Genomic DNA, 20,705 nt, shown 5'->3' with positions numbered 1-20,705 from the left:
ACAAGCTGGCCTGCTGTCCGTTGGTGCCCGTTGGATCTCGTGTTGCAATGCTGCAAACTGCAGGATACCCGCAGCCGTGGTGGATTCCACCGCCGATCTCGGTAGTATCATAATAATAATGATAACTTTAGGAATGGAGTCTTCTGAAACTTCACGGGATGTTCGGAAGAGGGTCAGTAATCTGATCTTTGTGTGTTTCTGGGACCTCGGATCAGATAATAATATACTTGGTGTCCACCTCCGGTGCGTTGGGCACTTATTGAATTTGACTCGGGGTGAAGTAATTGAACTGAGCTGAAGACATTCGGTGGTCCTAGCTACTTGCCCCTCTTTTCCCCTCTCTTCTCGTCTCTCATTCTCCTCCCACGCAGCTGGACTGGATTTTACTGAACTGCCGAATGGGCAACACACACACTACAAGTCCCCAGGGACAAGAAGATTTACACGATATGGCAAATGTACGGTCACTAGAGGCCGCCGGCCTGGGTATCGATACTACCCCCTCAGGCATGAAGGAAGAACTTCTCCTAGTTTCGTGGCTCATTGTGCTCTTGCGCACGAGAGAGGATGGTCAGGCATCGTTTGAATGGGCCTACAAGGGCCACGAGATTAGTCCAGTCAACTGCTGTCAGTCGACAGAGGTAATGGCCGACTTGCGAAGCAGTGTGGGGCAGACTGCCGCCGCAATTGCTCGCAAGCACTCTATTACGCCCGAGCCAGCGCCATCGAGGTCGCTTGCGCTGCTCCTCAGCACCAGCGCCCTGTCTCAGACCACTGAGGAGCCAAACGAGGTAAGTCGCGACCGCAATTCCTACCGCCATACCAACTATACGAGAGCCAGGCTAATGAGACAAATGCACAGGGCATCATCCACCTCGAAGCGCGCTACAATGCCAACAATCTCGAAATTCAGCCCATTTGGCACTCCGAAGCTATTCTCCCCTATACCCTTACTCGCCACATCAACAGCCTCATCGACACTGTGCAACTGGTCCTCTTGAACCCCGATGCCACTATTGAAGACTGCCTCCGCCCGACAGCCAGTGACATCTCTGATATCTGGTCATGGAACTACGAACTCCCCCCAGCATACGACTTTGGCATGCACGAAGTGATCTCAGAACAAGCACGCAAAACGCCCGACAAGGTCGCGATTGACTCCTGGGACGGCAGTCTCACCTACGGCGTGATCGAGCGGTACTCGACGTATGTTGCGATGAAGATCCAAGAAATGGGCGCGCAACCGGAAGATTTCATCCCCGTGTGTTTCGAAAAGTCGCGGTGGACCATTGTTGCCGTGTTGGCTGTCATGAAGGCCGGGTGCACATTTGCGATGATGGACCCCACTCTCCCACTGGCTCGGCTACAGAACATGGCGAAGCAAGTGAATGCACGAACGATGATTTGCTCGTCCATGCAGCAAGACCTGTCGAGAGAGATCATTGAGGATGGAGGGTTGTTTGTTGTGGAGGAGAGTGCGTTCCCCAATGTTCCGCCGCTGGAAAGCACCCCAACGTTGCCCAAGGTTCCCTCAACCACCATCATGTACTTGATTTTCACTTCGGGAAGCACGGGGACTCCCAAGGGTGTCAAGGTCTCCCATGGTAGCTACACAAGCAGTGCGTTCCCGCGCGCCAAGGCTGTCGGGTATGATGAGAAGTCGAGGGTCCTTGATTTCGCGTCGTATGCGTTCGATGTCAGTATCGACAGCATGCTTTTGACGCTGGGTAATAATGGCTGTCTCTGCATTCCGTCAGATGAGGACCGACTAAACGACATCAACGGCGTTATTCGCAATATGCGCGTCAACTATGCGGGTATTACCCCGTCCGTGGCCCGCATCTTGGAGCCGGATGTCATTGCGTCGCTCAGCGGGCTGGGTTTGGGAGGTGAGGCTGCGTCGGCCCGCGATGTAACAGTCTGGGGTCAGGAGACGAGGATCATTATTGGATATGGGCCGTGCGAGTGCACGATTGGATGCACGGTGAATAGCAGCGCAGCCACCGGAAGAGACTATATCTCCATCGGAACTGGCAATGGTGCGGCTATCTGGATTGTGAACCCTAATGACCATGATGAGCTGATGCCGGTCGGTGCGGTGGGTGAATTACTGGTGGAGGGCCCAATTGTCGGCCAGGGCTATCTGAATGATCCCGAGAAGACGGCGGCGGCGTTTATTGAGGACCCGAAGTGGCTGGTGGCGGGCCATCAGGGCTACGCTGGTCGTCACGGAAGAATGTACAAGACTGGAGATCTCGGAATGTATGATCCTGATGGATCGGGAGGTATCGTTTTTGCCGGACGAAAGGATACTCAGGTCAAGCTGCGCGGACAGCGTGTCGAACTGGGAGAGATCGAGAGTCAGCTCAAGGCCAGACTGCCGTCGGAAGCCACAGTCATTGCGGAGGTGATTGTGCCTCAGGGATCCGGAGGCCAAGCGACCCTGGTAGCCTTTGTTTCCTCTCAGGCCAGTAAGGGCATCGACAGCACGGAAGTCACCTCGGTAGACCTTCCGGAGGAGTTGAGCAAGACACTGACCAAGGCTGATGCGGAGGTAAAGAAGGTCTTGCCTCGATACATGGTCCCTACAGCATACATTCCCGTCAGCCATATTCCGGTCTTGATCTCCGGCAAGACGGATCGTCGACGACTGCGTCAGTTTGGCACCACTGTGGACCTGCGCGAGCTAGACCAGGGTGCGGCAAGCACCGCCCATCGGGAGCTCACTGAGCTAGAGCAGCGTCTACGACAGGCCTGGAGTCAGACCTTGAAGCTTGACGCCGAAACCATCCGGCCAGACGACAACTTTTTTGCCCTGGGTGGTGACTCTTTGGCTGCGATGAGACTAGCGTCAGTCTGTCGGGCACAAGGCCTGGATCTGTCAGTCGCCAACACGTTTGGCCATCCTACTCTGTCTGCTATGGCCACTAAGGTCCTCATCTGCGATGTCGAGACCCAGACCGATATTCCGCCATTCTCATTGATCTCCCAAGCTGCCGAAAGTGCCTGTGAGGAGGCTGCTCGTGTATACGGGTTCGACAAAGCTGCCATCGAGGACATTTATCCTTGCACGCCAACGCAGGAGTCCCTGTTTACCTTCTCGCTCAAGTCAGTCAAGGCGTACGTTGCACAGAGACTGGCGTGCATTCCGGCTGACGTGGATCTCGATGCCTGGAAGCACGCCTGGGAGGAAGTCGTCACAGCCATTCCAATCCTGCGCACCCGTCTGGCTCAGCTCCAGGAGCCTGGCCTGCAGCAGGTCGTCCTCAAAGATGGAATCACCTGGAAGCACTCGACTGATCTGGCCCGGTACCTCGAGGAAGATCGCGATGAGAAGATGAACCTTGGAGAAAATCTCGCCCGTTATGCTATCATCGATCACCCCGCTGATGGCAAGCGATACATGGTCTGGACAGTCCACCACGTCCTCTATGATGGCTGGTCTGAACCCATCGTGCTGAAGAAGGTCAGCGAAGTTCTGCAACGCCAACAGCCCAAGGTGGAGGCCCAAATGCGGGACTTCGTCAGATATGTGCGTGACACCGACGAAGCCGCTATGGAGGAGTTCTGGCGTCGCGAACTGAAAGGCGCTGTCGGACCTCAGTTCCCGCGTCTGCCTTCACGAGACTACCTGCCAATTCCAGATGGTATGATTGAGCGGCACATTGACCTGGAGACGACTTCGGGGTCTCCTTTCACGATGGCCACCCTTATTCGGGCTGCTTGGGCACTCGTAGCGTCTCAGTACACTGGGAACGACGACGTTGTCTTTGGAGAGACGCTCACTGGTCGAGACATTCCGCTAGCGGGTGTTGAGAGCATTGTCGGTCCCTTGATTGCCACCGTTCCTGTACGGATCCATATCAACCGCGCTAGCACGGTTGAATCGTACCTCCAGGCCGTGCAGCAAGGTATCTTGTCCCGGACCCCGTACCAGCACATGGGTATGCAGAATATTCGCAAGGTCAGCCATGATGCCCAGCATGCCTGTGAAGCGCCCACCGGATTAGTTGTGCAGCCGGAGCCCGAATACGCGGGCAGCGAGCTTGGCTTTGAGGTTGGGGACGTGGTGCGCGAAGCCCTTCATTTCAACCCTTACCCGCTCATGCTGGGCTGTGGTATCAAGAAGGGTGGCTTCCGCATCTGCGCCAGCTTTGACAGCACTCTCGTCGAGGTTTCGCAGATGGAGCGCATCCTTGCACAAATCGAAGTTGCTTGCTTGCAGCTGAGCCAAGGTCTCACTCGGAGGATTGACGAGATCTCCTGTCTTCCAGAGGCTGAATTGAATCAGATATGGCACTGGAACCAAATGCCCCCGCTGTCCTTGAATGAGTCCTCAAAGAGACTTCGCGCCGAAGAGGGTATCAAAGAAGGATCTAAGTATCCTCCTGCCGTGGTCCCCTGGGTTTGTGATGCACGTAACCCGTCCCTCCTCTCACCCATTGGCTGCGTCGGCGAGCTCTGGCTGGAAGGAGCTATTCTTGCTGGCGAGACGGTAGAATCCCCTGCGTGGCTCGTGTCGGGTAGTTCCGGGTATTCTGGTCGAACCGGACGGGTGCAGGCTACCGGAGACCTGGTCCAGTGGCGCGAGGATAGTAGCCTGGTGTTTGTGGGTCGAAAGGAGAACGTCGTGTCGGTGAAGGGACACGCTGTGAATGTCGCCGAGGTCGAAGCCCAATTCACCAAGAATCTTCCCTCTACTGTTCGTGCCGCTGCTGCTGTGGCCCAGTCATCGTCTGAGCTGGAGCCCGAGTTGGTCGTCTTCATCGAGCAGCCAGCTTCCACCCAAGATTGTCTGGAGCTGTTGCCCACACAACAGGAAATCCGCTACGATGCAGGCTCCCAAAGCTTTGAGGCAACGGTCTGTGCCTCGATCTCCATCAGCCTGGCCGTGGCCCTGAAGAAGCTTGACAAGTTCATCCACGACTCACTCCCATCATACATGGCACCCTTTGCCTACATTGTGGTGGACCGGGTGCCCAACCACAATGTCCTCAACCAACTCGCCTCCAGCATTCCGCGCGACATGCTCGTTCAACTGAGAGATTCCTTTAAGCAGGCATTGGCGAAGGCCGCCGCGCAAACTAACTTGACACCTTCCGAGGCCATCCTCCGGTCCGCCTGGGCCGCCATCCTCAAGCTCAGCCCCGAACAAATCGACGTTGATGACAACTTCTTCCGCCTCGGTGGTGACTCTGTCCTTGCTATGAAGCTTGTGTCAAGCCTGCGTGCCCAAGGGCACGCTCTGACCGTGGCGGATATCTTCCAGCGCATGCGTCTCGGAGATGCTGCCAAGGCGTTGCGGTTGGATGTTGTGTCAAGGGAAGAGAAAACCCAGCCTTACCATCCGTTCTCGACCATTGGTCAGGTTGAAAACCTGGAGTCCTTCTTGACTGAGGTGGTCCGTCCCAAGCTGGCAAAACCCGAGTGGTCTATTCGCGACGTCCTCCCAGTCACCGATGTCCAAGCCCTCGATGTTCGTGGCACTGTTCAGGCACCGCGCACATCTATCCAATACACGATGTTATACTTCGACCAGGACATTGACCGCGAGCAATTGCACCGGGCCTGCCACGAGCTCGTCAAGGCACACGACATCCTGCGCACCGTCTTCATCGAGCACGGCTCCAGCTTCCTCCAAGTCGTCCTCAATGACATCACGGTCCCCATCGCGATTCACCAAACCACTTCCATTCTCGAAGACGCTGTCAACTCGCTCTGCAAGACACACTCCGAGTCCGCCTTCCAGCTCGGCTCCTCTTTCACCCAACTCCTTTATATCGAACACACCCCGAGCCAGCAGTCCTGCCTCATCCTCGGTCTCTCGCACGCTCAATATGACGGCGTCTCTCTGCCATTGCTCCTCCGCGACCTCGAAACCCTCTACACGTCCGGCCAGATTCCCACGCCAACCCCCTTCTTCACCTACATCTCACACACCCTCTCACCGACTCCTCAGACCAAAGCCCTCGCTTACTGGAAGAATTTCCTCCAAGGATCTACTCCCTCCGTTCTTCCAACCCAACAACAAGCCCAACAACAGGGCACGAAGTCCATCTTCCACACCGCTCCCATTCCTCTTCCCTTCCCCTTCGGTCTCGAAGAAATCACTACTGCCACCCTCCTTACCTCCTCCTGGGCGCTGCTCCTCGCCCGCCGTCTTCAAACCCAAGACATCACCTTCGCGAGCGTCACGTCGGGCCGGACCCTGTCTTCCCTCCCCAATCCAGATTCTATTGTCGGTGCCTGCTACCAGCTCATGCCCGCGCGGGTTCAAATCCAACCCAGCTGGCAGGCAATGGACTTCCTGCGCGCCGTGCAGTCGCAGGCTGCGGAGTCTGCAGAGTATGATTTCCTTGGTCTAGACAAGATTGGTAATGCTCTCAACTGGGATAAGAGTATTGGGTCCGTGGTTCACCACCAGGACTGGGATGATTTCGATGAGATGCCATTTGCAGGAGGCAAGTGCAAGGTTGATATATTGAATCCGGATGGTGATGCGGCGGATCCAATGAAGGTTGTTTCGTTTATTAAGGAAGGTGTGATGCATGTTGGTGTTGTAGGATGGGAAGGTGAGGAGGCTGTTGTGGATGAGCTTTTGAACGAGCTGGTTAGTGTTGTTGGGGAACTGGTTGGTGGTGGTGAGGTGAGGGTTTGATGTTCTCTTTGCTTAAGTTCGAATGTTGCATATACCGATTAAATTAAAGTCAAATCTTTGGCAAAGTAGCCAGGATAATTGAATAGCTCTATTACTCTGATTACTTTGTATGTCGTAGTATCTCGAGCCGGTTCCCCAGTAGTAGCACCCTCACAAAAGCACGCCATCCACCACTTTTATGGGCTCCGGGGTCTCATAACTTAGTTTCAATATATTTCTATACTGGATTGTGCCATCTACGTTGCTTTGGTGATGACGGGTTATCGACATTAATCATGTAGTATCTATATTATTGATATACCGGGAAAGCTACGTAGTCTGGCTGGTAAGGAGTATATGAGTAGGAATATCGCTTGAGGTGTGAAGACGCGTAATTCATAGTCCCTATAAACTAATATTTGCAGTACGCTAGTATTTGTACGATTTGGGGTCCAATCCAGCTCAATTCTTATCCTTATTCTTATACTCAATCTATTCTGCTAGGTAAATTGCTAGCTATACAGACGTGAAGCAAGGATATGGTCCTGGACGCTGTCGAATGCCTCAAGATCGCAGGCACAAAATAACGGAATGCTGCAGACCGGGTAGGAACTTAGAGTCGTCACCGCAGCTAAATAGTACACAACTAAACAACAACATATATAAGAAACCCCTGCCGCGCCTTCCGCCGTGCAAATCCGGGACGTCTCTATTCTATACAATGGTCGTGCCCTCCCTGTATTTGCGGGTAGCAAGTTATTTTGAAATGATCCGCTTATCTTACTAGCATATTCTTCTGCCACCATTTTTAGTTCCATAAGACTGTTGTATCATCTTCTGCTACATCCTTCGCTTGCATCGTTCTTCTCGGTCTGTTGCAGGCTTTGTGGCTGCGCATTGTTTATGTCGCTCTTTCTCCGCACGTTCTGCCTATATTGGGTGTGTTTTTGACTACCACTTCCACTTGGTAGTTATTGCTTGAGAAGATGTTCTCGATAACTCACGCTCACTCTCTGCTGTGTGCGGATATGCTTCTTTGCAATGGTGTCTGCAACTCTACGGAAGGTATCATTGCATCTGTCATTGCCTCAGTTAAAATGTGGTTGATTTGAATTCCCTGCTCCAGCCTATTATCCTCTGTAAGGATTGTCTGTATCAGCTGCTGTGTTGCATTCTGGCACTTCTCGTCCTATTTTTGCCTAATTTACATTCCTGGCCGCCAGACACTGGCTGCTTCTTCTGCGTTCTCCATGAATCGTAAGAGTTCGGTCTGTTGCCTTTCACGATCCATGCTAGTCTCTCCATTGGATCGTTTATTGTATTCAATATCGTCGACAATATGATATATGAGTCTTTGAGTTGAGGACTGATGATGATTCTAAATTGGGGGTATAATAGCGTGCGGCCACCCTCACGTTAGTTACGTGATGTTGCCTGTTTGCTATACTTGTTCTACTTTACTTCAATTGTTGCTCGCTTATCTTGTCATGGTGCCCTTTCCCCCTCCCAATGCTACAAAGCCTCGAAGATAGCACCGACATGGTTCGTTTTTTGGAAGGCTGTTTCAGTTTCGAACGTGTTAAGCACCTGAAACTGCCAAGTCCCACAGTCGTCTTTGCCAATCACCTGGCCACGTCCTTAGGTTTGTGATCACGGCAGGTGGGCTCCCAATCCGTACTCTGGGGGTGTTCCTTGGAGAATACTGTATGTCCGAAGACTCGTCGTGACAGGGCATATAGTTCCACGATCAAAGCAGGCTTTTACACTAGGATCAGTCGACGTTCACCTTCCACAACGCTGAAGCGTCAAACATCGTCTCTCCCATCCAACATCCCAACTCTTCCAAACCCAAGACCTCTCTCAAATACCGTCTTGCGAGCTCTCTCTGTCCATTCGCCCGGCCCAAATAAAACACTGCATCCTCCGCCGGATTGGCATGCGCAGCTCCAATCTGCTGCGGCAATTGCAGCATCAGTTCCAACAGCCAGTGCCCAAATGCATTGTTCAAACCCACAGCCCAATCTGTAATCTCCGCATCATCAGCCGGAACAGACTCCGCACTAGCGCGCACGAGCAGCTGGAAGAACGTCGGGTCATGCCGGGCGAACCGGACAGCCGTGCGAAAATGTTCTGCGGGGAGGATGTAAGGAACACGAGTGGTTGGATTGAGGGATTGGTTCTCGCTGCGAAAATGATATTCATCGATTTTGAGGAGGATGGATAAGGCGGCTTTGTTGTTTTCGATGAGGGCATTACGGATGCCGATCTGCAGGGATTCATGGGACACAGAGACAGTCGGTTTGACGAGATCAGCGCGGTTGAAACCGCTGGCTATGCGAAGGAGCTCGAGGTAGGTAACGTGATCAGGGGTGGAGAGGTCTTCGACGAGTTTATTGGGGATTAGAAGGACGCCTAGGACTGGGTAGGTAGTCGATTGGTCGTTTTCATGGTGGGTGACTGTTACTGAGACCAAGGGTGCTACAGTGAGGGTGTAGTGATTGGCTCCGTTGGTGTCGGTTCCTTCGAAGATGCGAGTGTCTTCTCTTTGAGCGAGGAATCGGGTCAATGATTCTTGGTCATGTGGGCCCATGCCGATTCCTGCACCCAACCAGTGTCGTTGAATGGCAAGGTTCATAAGGTCCGGGAGCTGCGCTAGGAGCCGCTGTATCGTGCACCATTTGCAGCGAAGGATGGTATCCTGGAGGTGTCTCCGCTCTGCATGGCTGAGAGGGTGGTAGTCGACTGGTCGGAGAATCCTGGATATAGCGACTTCTGAGGCATGGTTTCTCAATGCCGTGGTAGCAGACGAGTCATCCCAAAATGCCAACAGGATCAACGCTCTGTATATGCGTTCACTCGAAACGGTTGCGCCTAGGGCTGAGGAGCAGCGAGCGAAGTTCACATTTAGTGAGTATAGGAAGATCTTCTCGATCAATTCAACGGGGAGGGATTCCAGGATCGATTGTCGGGGTTTGGTGGGTTTGACGACGAGTAGACGAGCTCGTTTGTGACTTCGCGCTTGAGATGACTCGAGCTTTGTCTGGTGGGATATCATGGGTCGCCCACCCTTGGGTCCACTGGGTTTTGGTTTGGGGACTCCATCATCAGGATATTTTCTCCTGCGACCACGAACCCGTATGGGCGTGAGCATACCCGGCTAAGTCTGTGTTCAGCTGGATTGCTTGGGTTACTTCATCAATCCATGTCTGGTGACTTGCTCAAGCATTAATATGGGCTTTGGGGTATCTCAGCTATCGGAAATCCTGAGCATTCTGGATCAAATAGCTCCGGTGCTACTTTGATCCGATCGTTCCCTTTTAAAGTAAATTACTCCGTTCAGGCTCCGGCTTGTGGCTTCAAGTTACAATCGAGCATGGTCCCTTCTCCCTCCCTGACCTACACTTCGAGGATGTGGTATCCGGTTCACCGTTCCTTTGATCGCTTAACTGGTAGTGGCTCAATATGATATTACGACGATGCAGGAGTGCGCATCGACACACTATCTACTGGTGCTAAGGGACCGCTAACAAACAGAGACAGGTATTGCCGGGGACGGCGACCCAAAAAAAACACTGGGCTGGGATGAGAAAACTATAGGGAGGTCGTGCAGAACACGAGAGGATTTCTGGACGTAATCAAATGATTTCTCCGCCAATATATACCGTACAGGTGATGAGATAAGGGTAGTAGAATACATCGCTAGTGAAGGCTACGGGGGCTGACTGATAAATTGAGACGTGCGCCAGAAGAAAGATCCGTGATGTCAGAGGAAAGAGGATAGGACAGCCTCTGGGCCATCTCATCACAGCCCTTCACGGAATTCTTGCTTCAAGACAACGAAGCACCTGCACCTAACTTAGCGGGCTCGATCAGGTTAAAACGAACGTGATGAATTGAATGGAAACATTCAGACGCTGACTCACTGTTGTGTTGTCTCGTAGACTTGGATGAGGGTTGACGACCAGAATTCGATTCCCCACGAGAAGGGCAGTGACATTGCACCCGCGTGCTGGTGGACGTTGGTCTTGATCAGCCTCGTCAACACAAACCTCATAAATCTGATCCGCATCCACCAAATTCAATCATTTCTTCTTCTTTTCAAGATCCTTAATAAGCCTTGAGACATCCTCCGCATCGGAAAGGGCTTCTATGCGGTCGTAAATATCCTTGCCCTCATAATAATACTTCAGTGCCTCCTCTGGTTTATTATGAAACACCGCCAATTGTCCCAACATAACCTTGGCCGCCGCACAGCTGTAATCGCACTCCACAGATTCTTCGGAGGGTTCGACCTTCGCAGCCCTCTCAATCGCGCCCTGAGCCCACTTGCGTGTCGCCTCGATAGCCTCAGCACGCGAAACACCCGGGTCCGACGATGGCGAGACACCATCTAAAGCTGGGTTGCCGATACAAGCACTGATATTGTACATGAGGGTGACCTGCTTGCAGGACGGCGTTCCACCTTCGTTGGCATTAATGAGGTCAAAGGCGCGCAGATACAACGGCAATGAAAGGTCCAACTTCCCCTGGGAGGCATAGTGTTGGCCCAACTCGGATAGAGCGGTTCCGATCTCCGTAAGAGTCATCCAGTTGCCACCGCCGATGGGGAGTTTGGCTTGGTGTCGACGTTGCACTTCGCCGAGGGATAGTTGAACGGCAAATTCGAGGGCCTCTTCGGCCTTTTGGTCATCCTGGATATAATCGCTCTTATATAGTTCCGCAAGCTTTATGGACATACCCACAACCTTGGCGAGCGTTTTCTCCACCTGTCCATATTCATAGATTTCCGCCTCTTTCATCTTCTCATATGTTTCTGCAATGGCGGGATCGACTTTCATTGGACCAGCGGCCAGTTCGCCTTTCTCCGCGGAGGGCCCGCGGGCGAAGAAATAGTCGCTTTCACCATTTTTGAAAGCCTCTGTTTCCATCCTTGTCCTCACCCAGTGATATGCATCCGCTCGTGTCTTCTCTAGGACTTGAATAGCAGCCGGCACTAGCCCCGCCATCTCCAGACACTTCGACACCTGCAACCTGATCCCCATCACTTCGTCCGAGTAGGGGTGCATGTGCAGTTCCGTTGCTAACTTGATTGCCTCGCTGTATGCGTCAATGGCTTTAACGGGGTTCAGCTTTACATCGGTATAGTAGATTGCCGTACGGAGACGTTCCGCGACCGGTGGCGGGAACTTGTGGTATTGCGGGCCGACTTCAGTGGCTTCCTTGTAGGCGATGTAGCTAAAGATTGCAGTTGCGGTGGCGACGGAGAGCAGGGCGAGGGGAAGGAGGATGGGGTTATTGCGCCAAATGCCACGGGAGGCTTCCTGGTACCCGCGCTTCATCCTCTGCGCGAAGGAGATGGGACGAGTCTGGATGGTGGTGGGTTGAACGCTTCGTAGGAGGGATGTGGGAGCACCAGTCGGTCGTGAACGGAGGATGGAGGGTATTGAGCGTGTCGAGAATGAGAATGCATGTTGATGATGGCGATGTGCAAGGGTCCTGGGAATGGCAACAGCGCGCCGGGATGCTGCTGCGCCTAGCATGGTGGGTTACTTGTAAGGATATTAAGGTGAATAATGAGCTATCCTTACAAGCGTGTTGTTTGCTGGATGCGGACGAAAGACAGTCTGGAGCTGCGGAATGCGGAATGCGGAAGCGGGCCGGGACAATGGATAGTCCGATTGGGCCCAGCATTGCACAGAGACACATGTACTAGTACTACAAATACTACTATATACCGCGTTGGGAATTACATTAATGGAGAAAACTAATCAAAGAGTGAGATTCACATCTCATCTATAGACATGATCTTTGACATGATTGGATTTGCATGAACCACTATGAAGTCTTTGTAATTATGCTTACTGTGTGACGTAGTTAAATAGTTAACTTAATTAGCTATTTAGTTGACTTAAATGGCATTGCTTATTCATGGCCTTGGCAGTCACGTGTGCAGGGGGCCAGGCCATTTGAGCTCTCACGCGAGGTCGTTGTGACCTACAAGTTCAATAGTAAGTATTGATCGGTATATTGGCCGACTGCTGAGCCTCCGGGTCAGTGGACCAGACCTTCATGTGGACCTACTAAGGAATCTCCTCCCTGCCTTTTCTTTCCCCCGGACAGCCATCGATTGTCTCACGGCTCCAACTTTGGGACAGTGAAAGACCATACATCACAATATCCGCATAAGGATGGCCAAATCCGCCAGGCGTGGCCCCAAGGGTAAGGCCTCAGTTACGGCCTCCGCAACCTCCTCGGGAACCTCCACTCCCAGCTCGCAGAATGGCCCCATCCCTCCGTTTGTTCGAGCGCCGGAATCTCTGGAACCGCTCCTCAAGTCGCTTTCTCCGCGCGAAGTCTACCTTATTCACGTCGATACCTGCCCGGTGGACATTAAGAAACAAACCTTCATCGTGCCTTGTGCAATCAATGCCATCGTCGTCGTTCTCCTCGCGCTCCGAATCTACATGGTCCGCAACATGTATCCCGCCATGATAGCAGCACTGATCGGGATGAACAACTCTATGACGGTGGACACATCGACAATGGATTGGACCGAAGTTTCTATGGTGGCTCTGCGTCGCATAGGAACTGTCCTTATCGATTACTTCCTGCTGACTATCTTCCTGGCCTGGCCTATCCGCTTCCTCTTCGGTGCGGTAAGGTGGCGCCGCAACATCGGCTTCCGGCCACACGAGATCATTGTCCGGCGGAGCCAGCCTGACATGACTCAGGGCCTCAAACGTGATCGATGGATCCGCGAAGACGAGGAAACACGGGATAGGATCGTTGCGGCGGTTACGCCGGAGCGTATCAGAAAGACGGGATATTTGCTTATAGATCAAGATTTCGATCTCGATTACGACGCCATGATTAAGGCTCACGAGATGGTCGACAATCGTAAATCGGATGACAAGGTCTCATTGGACGAATTCCGCACGGCAGTGTTGGTGAATACAGATGCCCATGGCTGGCTGATCTGGCATGTAGGAGATCAGAACGAAAAGTTTAGCCCCGATACTAGCAATATCCCAGCCGACCCGGCCCGATCCGCCCAAAGAGATCAGATCTTGGTGTTCAAGGAAAAACTGACGGCCATGGGCAAGGAGGACCTTTTCTACCGATGGGTTGAGTTAGTCCAGTACGAGAGTACCCAGCCGGGCGGGTTCACGCCGGAAAGGCAACAGTCCGCCATGCTGCAGGTCAAGCAGCTCTTCGAAGAAAACGACGTCGATTTCTCCAAGTTCTGGGAGGATGTGGGTGGGCTGGAGGAGTTCACCGAGCAGCTTGATTAGACACTGCATCTCTCCTTCATGAAGGCATTTTTCTTCGCTTCGATCTCTGTCTATCCAACCTATTGCAGAGAACCTTGAGGATGCCAGGCGTTCAAAGCCGCTCGAAGCGTCCGTCGACTCACCTCTTCGGATTCGCTTCCTCCGCTGGTGAGACAAGCCGAATGGTGGGTGCCAGCCTGCTTGTACGCCTATAATGCTCCGGCAGACGCCAACAAGATTGCCAGCTAGAACGCCGGCGAGGACCACACCTATGCAAAGTTCTCCTCTATAACTTAAGAGAACGCAGGCTTCCTGCGGCACTGCTTTGACAGCGGAATATTCGTTTGATCCCAATAATCACACCCCCTTTTTGCTTCCCTCTTCGCTCCCTTCTTCCTTCCCCACCTCTTCTAGTCGGCATCCCGTCGCGTTTGCACTTTGTCACATGTTGACTCTTGGCAGCCGCCAACATCACTACTTAGTAGTACTATTATCGGCGCCAGAAGAATACCGAGAATGATCATGCAGGAGTATTCGATTGGACATGAACACCGCCCCTTTAGCCCATCACTGCGCACCGGGTTTGGCACCTCACAGGCACCTCCCGAGGCAGGCCCACAACTCGCATTCCTTTTGCCTTCGCTTTGCACACTGCTCCAATCCCTCGCAGTTGGCTACAACGACGGGCCCCACCGGGAACGACGTGGCGGGCAGCGTGGGACCAAGTGGACGATGATGATGAGAAGGTTGCATTGTTTGGATTACCCTGCTTCTAGTTGAGGGGGGTTTATTGTTTTGGGGGTGGTGGAAAGGCTATGTAAAACTGGGATCTGTTTCTAGAATGTGTGCTGTATACTGTGAGTATTCGAGGCTGGGTATACTTATAAGAGAGATGGTACTACTTACATGGATTGTTTTAATACTAGAGTTGCACTCTTTTTCTCTTCGTTATTGGGGCATAGTGGCAAGGAGAATACTCCTGTTAACATCAAAGTAGCATACCTATGGAAGTCGATGGCACGAATACAGCTCGATATTTCGTGCAGGCACAGATTCACCATGAGCCAGGTCACCCATGTCATCTCTTCTGTCTTACTCATAGTAGCGGCAGCTTCACTATCATAAAATCTTGCTTTTTAAGTTGACCTTTCCATGCCTAATGCAATGAGGCAGGCATGTGCATCATGCTCGCTCCTACGTCTGCATTCCCAGAGCTCGGGAGGAGAAAGGGCCACTTGCAGCAGTGCCGCACCAATGAGATAGTATACGACCTGGTTGAACGCGGGCTCATTATTAGAAATATTGTCTATAATATTCCCGCCAATGCAGGTCAGAGCCCACGCCTTTCAGATATTCTGGGACTGGCAGCCAATTTACATTTTTGGACTTATTACGGCTTAACATGCTTGCAGAATTGCACATAGTGACTGTTAGAGGGATCAGAAGTACTAGAAGTAAAACAGAAAGCAACAATAATATCTACATCGCTGACTCGAACGCTCAAAGAAACTAGAGAACAATAATCAGTCGCTCAACCACAGAACCATGACACCTGGTAACCCCCATCTGCGCCATATGGTGATAAATCAAAGCAGATCATAAGTAGACAGTTGTAATGACATCACAAACTTTACTTTGCTTCTATCTGCCTCACACCCACCTGCAACATCTTGAATCCCCACTGCTGCATCTTGAACTGGTCAAACACACCATAAGGATCCAAGAACACCTTCGGGCTCTGCATCTGACCCGCAATGCCCTGCCATCGAACCTTCTCATGTCCGAACGTCTCCCAGTCCGTGTGAAGAATAACAGCACTGCATCCCGCGCATGCCGTCTCCACTGAGTCGGCCACTGTGACCGTCTCAAGAGATGCATTGCTCGCACGCAGCGTGTTCTCCAGCTGGTCTGCAGGTATAAACGGGTCATAAATGCCCACTTTTACCCCGTTCTTTGACAAGTCCCGGACCAGACCCAGCGCCACAGAATACTGGTTGTTGTTCTCCTTTGGGGTAAACCCCAGAACCGCAATCTTCTGCTCCGTGAGGTCGCCGGATAACTGCGACAGGACTCGTTGGGAGATACGTCGATTGTGCGAATCGTTCATGCGCAGGACAGCGCGCCAGTACTCTGCCACTTGCTGCAGTCCTAGCTCTCGGGCCAGATATACTAGGCACAGCACCTCAGTCTGCAAGTGCGAGCTGCCGAATCCAAAGCCGACTCGTTGCGGTAACCCGAGGGTCTGGGTGATGTGGTTGATGTTGGCGTTGGTGGATTCACAAATAGCGCTCAGCGAGTGAAGACTGCTAATTTGTTGGGCGAGGAATGCGTTGGCGGCAATCTTGCCCAGTTCCGAAGACCATGCATCCATGGTGATAATGCGCTCTTCTGGGACCCAAGGAATGTAAAGCTTCTTCAGTGCGCTCAAAGCTCCTGGGGACATGTCTTCCGAGAATATGTGCCCGATAATAACGCGGGGAGGGTAAAGGAGGTCATGAAGGGCTGTGCCTGGAACCAAGAAGTCGGGGTTGGACAGCACATCGAATGAAGCGGATGGAGAAGCGGTTTTTCGCAACTGCTTTCGTTAGAATGATGTTGCTACATTTGACAGTATACTCACAATCTTCTTCATTCGCTGAACGACACCACATGGAGCGGTGCTCTTCTGCACGATAATCTTGTGGCCAGTGGATACTTGAGCGATCGCTCGGATTGCAGACTCCAACTGCGACAGATCTAAGCGCTCTTTTTCGTCAATCTATACCAATCATCAGCTTCTTCTTCCACATGCAAGCAGACGCCTTACTGTTATAGTTGAGAATATCTCTGAACATAGGAAGATCAGGTCTGCTGCGGCCACGCCTGCGTGGACGTTTGTGGAAAATGTCAAGTTCGTCAGTTTCCTCTTTCGAGGCTGACTACAATCTGAAGCTATAGACTGATCCGGGATAGCTGACGCATCTAGATTGAGACTTGATATCTCCTCAAACAACATCTCCTCCAACCCAGGCTCAAACACTGGGGGCCGATCGGAGTTCCACGCGTTAATGAGACCCGCATCATTGTCAACGACACTGAACTGGATGTGGGGATTCTGAGAGGCGAGTACAACCGCCGTCAATGCACCTGGCCGACATTAGCTATCCTTCCGAGATACTGGCAGGTGAGAGCAGCGCGCTTACCCACATGTCCAGCCCCAATGATACAAGCACTCCGAACATGCTCAACTTTCTTACTCTCCAGAGGCTGAAGCTCGGTCTCATCCACACTATCAGAGTACGTATGCCCCTTAACAACCACCGGCGGCTCAGCGCTCTCGATAGCTTTATAACGACGTCGCGAAAAAAACAAAGTTATACTCGCCAGGACGAAGAGTAGCGGAATGAATGGCATCATGGCGGCGCATCCGTAGTATCAACTAAACTAACTGACCACCCTTTTTCTCTCTCTCTCTTTCTTTCTCTCACTTTTCCCTCCCCTTGACCACCGGTCGAAACGCATGCTCCGCAAGAAATAAAACCAAGAGAGAACGATCGAACGCGTTGTGGGTGGTTTGGGCGTGTCGTGGCCAAAGGGCGGTCTGGTCGCAAACTAGCCACTTCATCGCGAGCCATCATTGCCCCAAAAATCATCCGACGGAGTTACGGTCGCGCCATTGGACATGGCTTTTGTGTCCATCTACGTGGACGTGCTCGTGGCGCTACTCAAATCCACCCTGGACTACCACTACTGAACTGCCTTCTCCAGTTGATTGGAACAGCGGGTCCAGATGATTGTTGATTAACCCTGACCCACTCATTGCAGTGTTGTCCTAATTTAGAATGTAGCCTCACTCTTTGGCCATATCAAGTCAGTGCTGGATACAGGGTTATTTTTAGTTTACCTGCATTGCAATTGCATGTGCTGCTCTCCAGGAAAATAATGGCAAACACCAGTCAACGGGATTCAACGTGGATTGTGACCGTGGGACTGGTCCGCATAGGATGCGACTGCGACATGCGTCAGTCACCCATCACTGAGATGATGTTGTTTTTCAACATGAGGCTATGCCAACGACGAGGGACAACGTACCGTGAGTGGTATATTAGGACGTGGATGTAGATTAGATATGAACTCTATCTAGTACCTACCCGCGATGCTGCTGCGTTGCATGGCACCATTGGATGCATCGAGCTTGAAGTTCGCTGATGAAACAAGACCACTTACAATAATCACAGCAACTCAGTGTCCCACAGCACGTGTGGGTAACCTTATCCAGCCTGATTTAGAAAACCAGGACCATTTATGCTCGCATTTTCCTCGACTGCCTAATCACTGATCTGATGGACACAGCACTTGACACACTAACACTCGCAGGACCTTCCGCCGACTTCTGCGAATTGCACAAAAGAATGCGACTCCACTGCCGTTGTTCAATCGCTTCACCAACATCCGTTTTCTCCCCGTATCAACAATGCCAAGGCTCGGTCGGAGCCGGACTAACGCTAGTCCGGGGAGTTGTTACTACCATCGGAACTCATCCCGATTTCGGCATGTAGAATAGGAGGCCTGGATGAGGAAATAATATTCATACACAGTACCTACAATTCTCACCCGCAGTGCCATGTTCCGGCTAGCTTGCAGGACAAGGCCGCTGCGGTCTTCGGCTCCCCTTCGCGCCGCACGCTCAGTCTCATCCGTTGCGCCGCCGTTAATTCGGATACAGAATGCCACATTCTACGAGAACTATCCCACTCCCGAAGATGCCGCCAAAGGCCGCAATCCTCCCCTTTTTCCTGACTTCAACTTCGTTTTACCCGCCAAATCCACCCCTGCTCAGGACGGCGGCGATGCTCCGCAGACCTGGGCGGTAATTGGCTCGGGGGGAAGGACGCAGATGCTCGACGTTCTTCGTGGTCAATACATTTGCACACCGCCCACAGCGCGCAGCTATCCGTACCTCCTCAGCGACGAGATCGCCGAAAAGGATCACCGCCTACGGTTTGCGGGCAACGCAATACAATACATTGGCTTCAGTGGGGAAGGTTCTGGCGCCATTGGAGGCACTCGCGGCGCGTATCTGAGTGCCCGATACGAGAGTCTCCGCGAGGAAACCGACTGGACAGCTCGCCAATATCTCAGAGGCCAAACTTCCTTGAACCCGTTGGAATCCGAACAAGATGGAAAGATACATGATGAGCAGCTGCTGGCGCAGATTGTTTCGGAGCTCCGGCTGGAGGAATTACTCGATATGCCGGTTGCCAACTTGAGCAATGGTCAGACCAGACGGACTCGGATTGCCAAGGCCCTCCTCAGTAAGCCTGAATTGCTCCTCCTTGATGATCCGTTCATGGGCCTGGATCCCGCTACCGTTCGAAGCATCTCAGCCCTGCTCCGGCGCTTGGCGGCCAAGTCTGATCCCCGCCTGGTTCTCGCTCTCCGGCCTCAGGACCCCTTGCCCGATTGGGTCACGCATATTATGGTGCTGGGGAACTCCCACCGGGTCCTTCTACAAGCTCCCCGCGCGGAAGCGGAGAAGGTGTTCAACGTATGGAAGAAACTAGGCAGTTATGAGAAGCCGACTGCCAAAGAAGATCAGTGGGTTCACCACACCTACGAACAGGCTAAGGAATACATCGATGCAGGCCATCTCGATCGCCAACTCATATGGGACATGCGGCTAGCTCCGCCACAAGGAAAGGGTCGCGCTGCTCCATCCTTCCCTATCAAGGGCGGTGAACCACTGATCGAAATGGACGGCGTCCGCGTACAATACGGTGATAAATGCGTCTTGGGCGACTGGACCCAGCACGTGCACAACAAACCCCAAGCTGGCCTGCACTGGACAGTTCGGCGCGGGCAACGCTGGGCCGTGCTCGGTGCCAACGGCTCCGGCAAAACCACTCTGCTCTCTCTCATAACCTCGGATCATCCCCAAACCTACGCTCTTCCTATCCGTCTCTTCGGCCGCACCCGACTCCCCGAAGCTGGGAGACCAGGCCTCTCGATCTTCGAGCTCCAATCCCGCCTTGGCCACTCTTCTCCCGAAATCCACGCCTTCTTCCCCCGTCAACTGACCATCCGACAAGCCATTGAATCAGCTTTCGCGGAAACCTTCCTCGCTAAACCCACTTTGAATCATGATCGTGACCTGGACGTCAGCGCCATCCTCCGCTTCTTCCGCGCCGAACTTGACCCCGATGTCTCCAACATCTCCCAAAAACCTACCAAAGTCACTACTCCCCGCGATCTCTTTCCCACCCTCGTCAAATCTGACACCGACTTCTACAATCCCGACCACGGTGTTGAGTATGCCGACACGGTTCGCTTCGCTGAGCTGAGCACTGCTCAACAGCGCCTGGTCCTGTTTCTTCGCGCTCTCGTTCACCGACCTGATATCGTCATCTTAGACGAAGCCTTCTCCGGCATGCCTGCCTCCATCCGGGACAAGTGTCTAAACTTCATCGAACATGGCGAGTTCGTCACTAAACGAGTTGTCAAAGTCCACCCTGCACCCGAGGATGCTCGGTTCCGTGGACTCACGGATGATCAAGCTTTGGTCATGATCTCCCATGTGAAGGAGGAAATTCCTCCCAGTGTGCGCTACTTCATGCGGCTACCTTCCGATGCGGGGGAGTCGTTAGATTTTAGATTTGGTACACTAAAGCCGGGGAGTAGACTGAGCGAGCCAGTAGTTTGGGATAAGGCTTGGGCGGCGAATTTCCAGGAAGGTGCGGTACGTGCTGAGGTTGAGAGTGTGGCGGAAGGAGAGGCGGTGCGGGAGGATTTTGAAAGATTCGAGTGGTACTCTATATGAA

At 52.6% G+C, this 20,705-nt stretch overlaps 6 protein-coding genes across 6 annotated transcripts; 3 read left to right on the top strand and 3 right to left on the bottom strand.

Moving 5' to 3' along the window:
* Positions 1-118: 118 nt before the first annotated feature.
* On the top strand, positions 119-6,658 carry An03g03520 (uncharacterized protein; the record flags this gene model as incomplete). The annotated part of the gene is made up of 3 exons (XM_001390197.3): positions 119-190; positions 318-791; positions 863-6,658. 3 exons carry the CDS (start codon positions 119-121, stop codon positions 6,656-6,658), a joined length of 6,342 nt encoding a protein of 2,113 aa, XP_001390234.3.
* Positions 6,659-8,408: 1,750 nt separating this feature from the next.
* On the bottom strand, positions 8,409-9,788 carry An03g03510 (uncharacterized protein; the record flags this gene model as incomplete). The annotated part of the gene is made up of 1 exon (XM_001390196.3): positions 8,409-9,788. One exon carries the CDS (start codon positions 9,786-9,788, stop codon positions 8,409-8,411), a length of 1,380 nt encoding a protein of 459 aa, XP_001390233.1.
* Positions 9,789-10,719: 931 nt separating this feature from the next.
* Positions 10,720-12,177, bottom strand: An03g03500 (uncharacterized protein; the record flags this gene model as incomplete). The annotated part of the gene is made up of 1 exon (XM_059747020.1): positions 10,720-12,177. One exon carries the CDS (start codon positions 12,175-12,177, stop codon positions 10,720-10,722), a length of 1,458 nt encoding a protein of 485 aa, XP_059605196.1.
* Positions 12,178-12,825: 648 nt separating this feature from the next.
* On the top strand, positions 12,826-13,929 carry An03g03490 (hypothetical protein; the record flags this gene model as incomplete). The annotated part of the gene is made up of 1 exon (XM_001390194.3): positions 12,826-13,929. One exon carries the CDS (start codon positions 12,826-12,828, stop codon positions 13,927-13,929), a length of 1,104 nt encoding a protein of 367 aa, XP_001390231.1.
* A 792-nt stretch (positions 13,930-14,721) lies between these two features.
* Positions 14,722-17,301, bottom strand: An03g03480 (uncharacterized protein; the record flags this gene model as incomplete). The annotated part of the gene is made up of 8 exons (XM_059747019.1): positions 14,722-14,779; positions 14,815-15,040; positions 15,107-15,251; positions 15,569-16,483; positions 16,529-16,666; positions 16,715-16,826; positions 16,899-17,034; positions 17,091-17,301. The coding sequence occupies 8 exons, from the start codon at positions 17,299-17,301 to the stop codon at positions 14,722-14,724; spliced, it is 1,941 nt and encodes a 646-aa protein (XP_059605195.1).
* Positions 17,302-18,361: 1,060 nt separating this feature from the next.
* Positions 18,362-20,704, top strand: An03g03470 (uncharacterized protein; the record flags this gene model as incomplete). Its single annotated transcript, XM_001390192.3, has 2 exons — positions 18,362-18,374; positions 18,486-20,704. The coding sequence occupies 2 exons, from the start codon at positions 18,362-18,364 to the stop codon at positions 20,702-20,704; spliced, it is 2,232 nt and encodes a 743-aa protein (XP_001390229.3).
* Between the last annotated feature and the right edge of the window lies 1 nt (position 20,705).

This window comes from Aspergillus niger (genome assembly GCF_000002855.4).
Source record: "Aspergillus niger supercontig An03".
Classification (NCBI taxonomy): Eukaryota; Fungi; Ascomycota; class Eurotiomycetes; order Eurotiales; family Aspergillaceae; genus Aspergillus; species Aspergillus niger.
The sequence above is the reverse complement of the archived record's forward strand: the minus strand, read 5'-3'. Positions and strand labels throughout refer to the sequence as shown.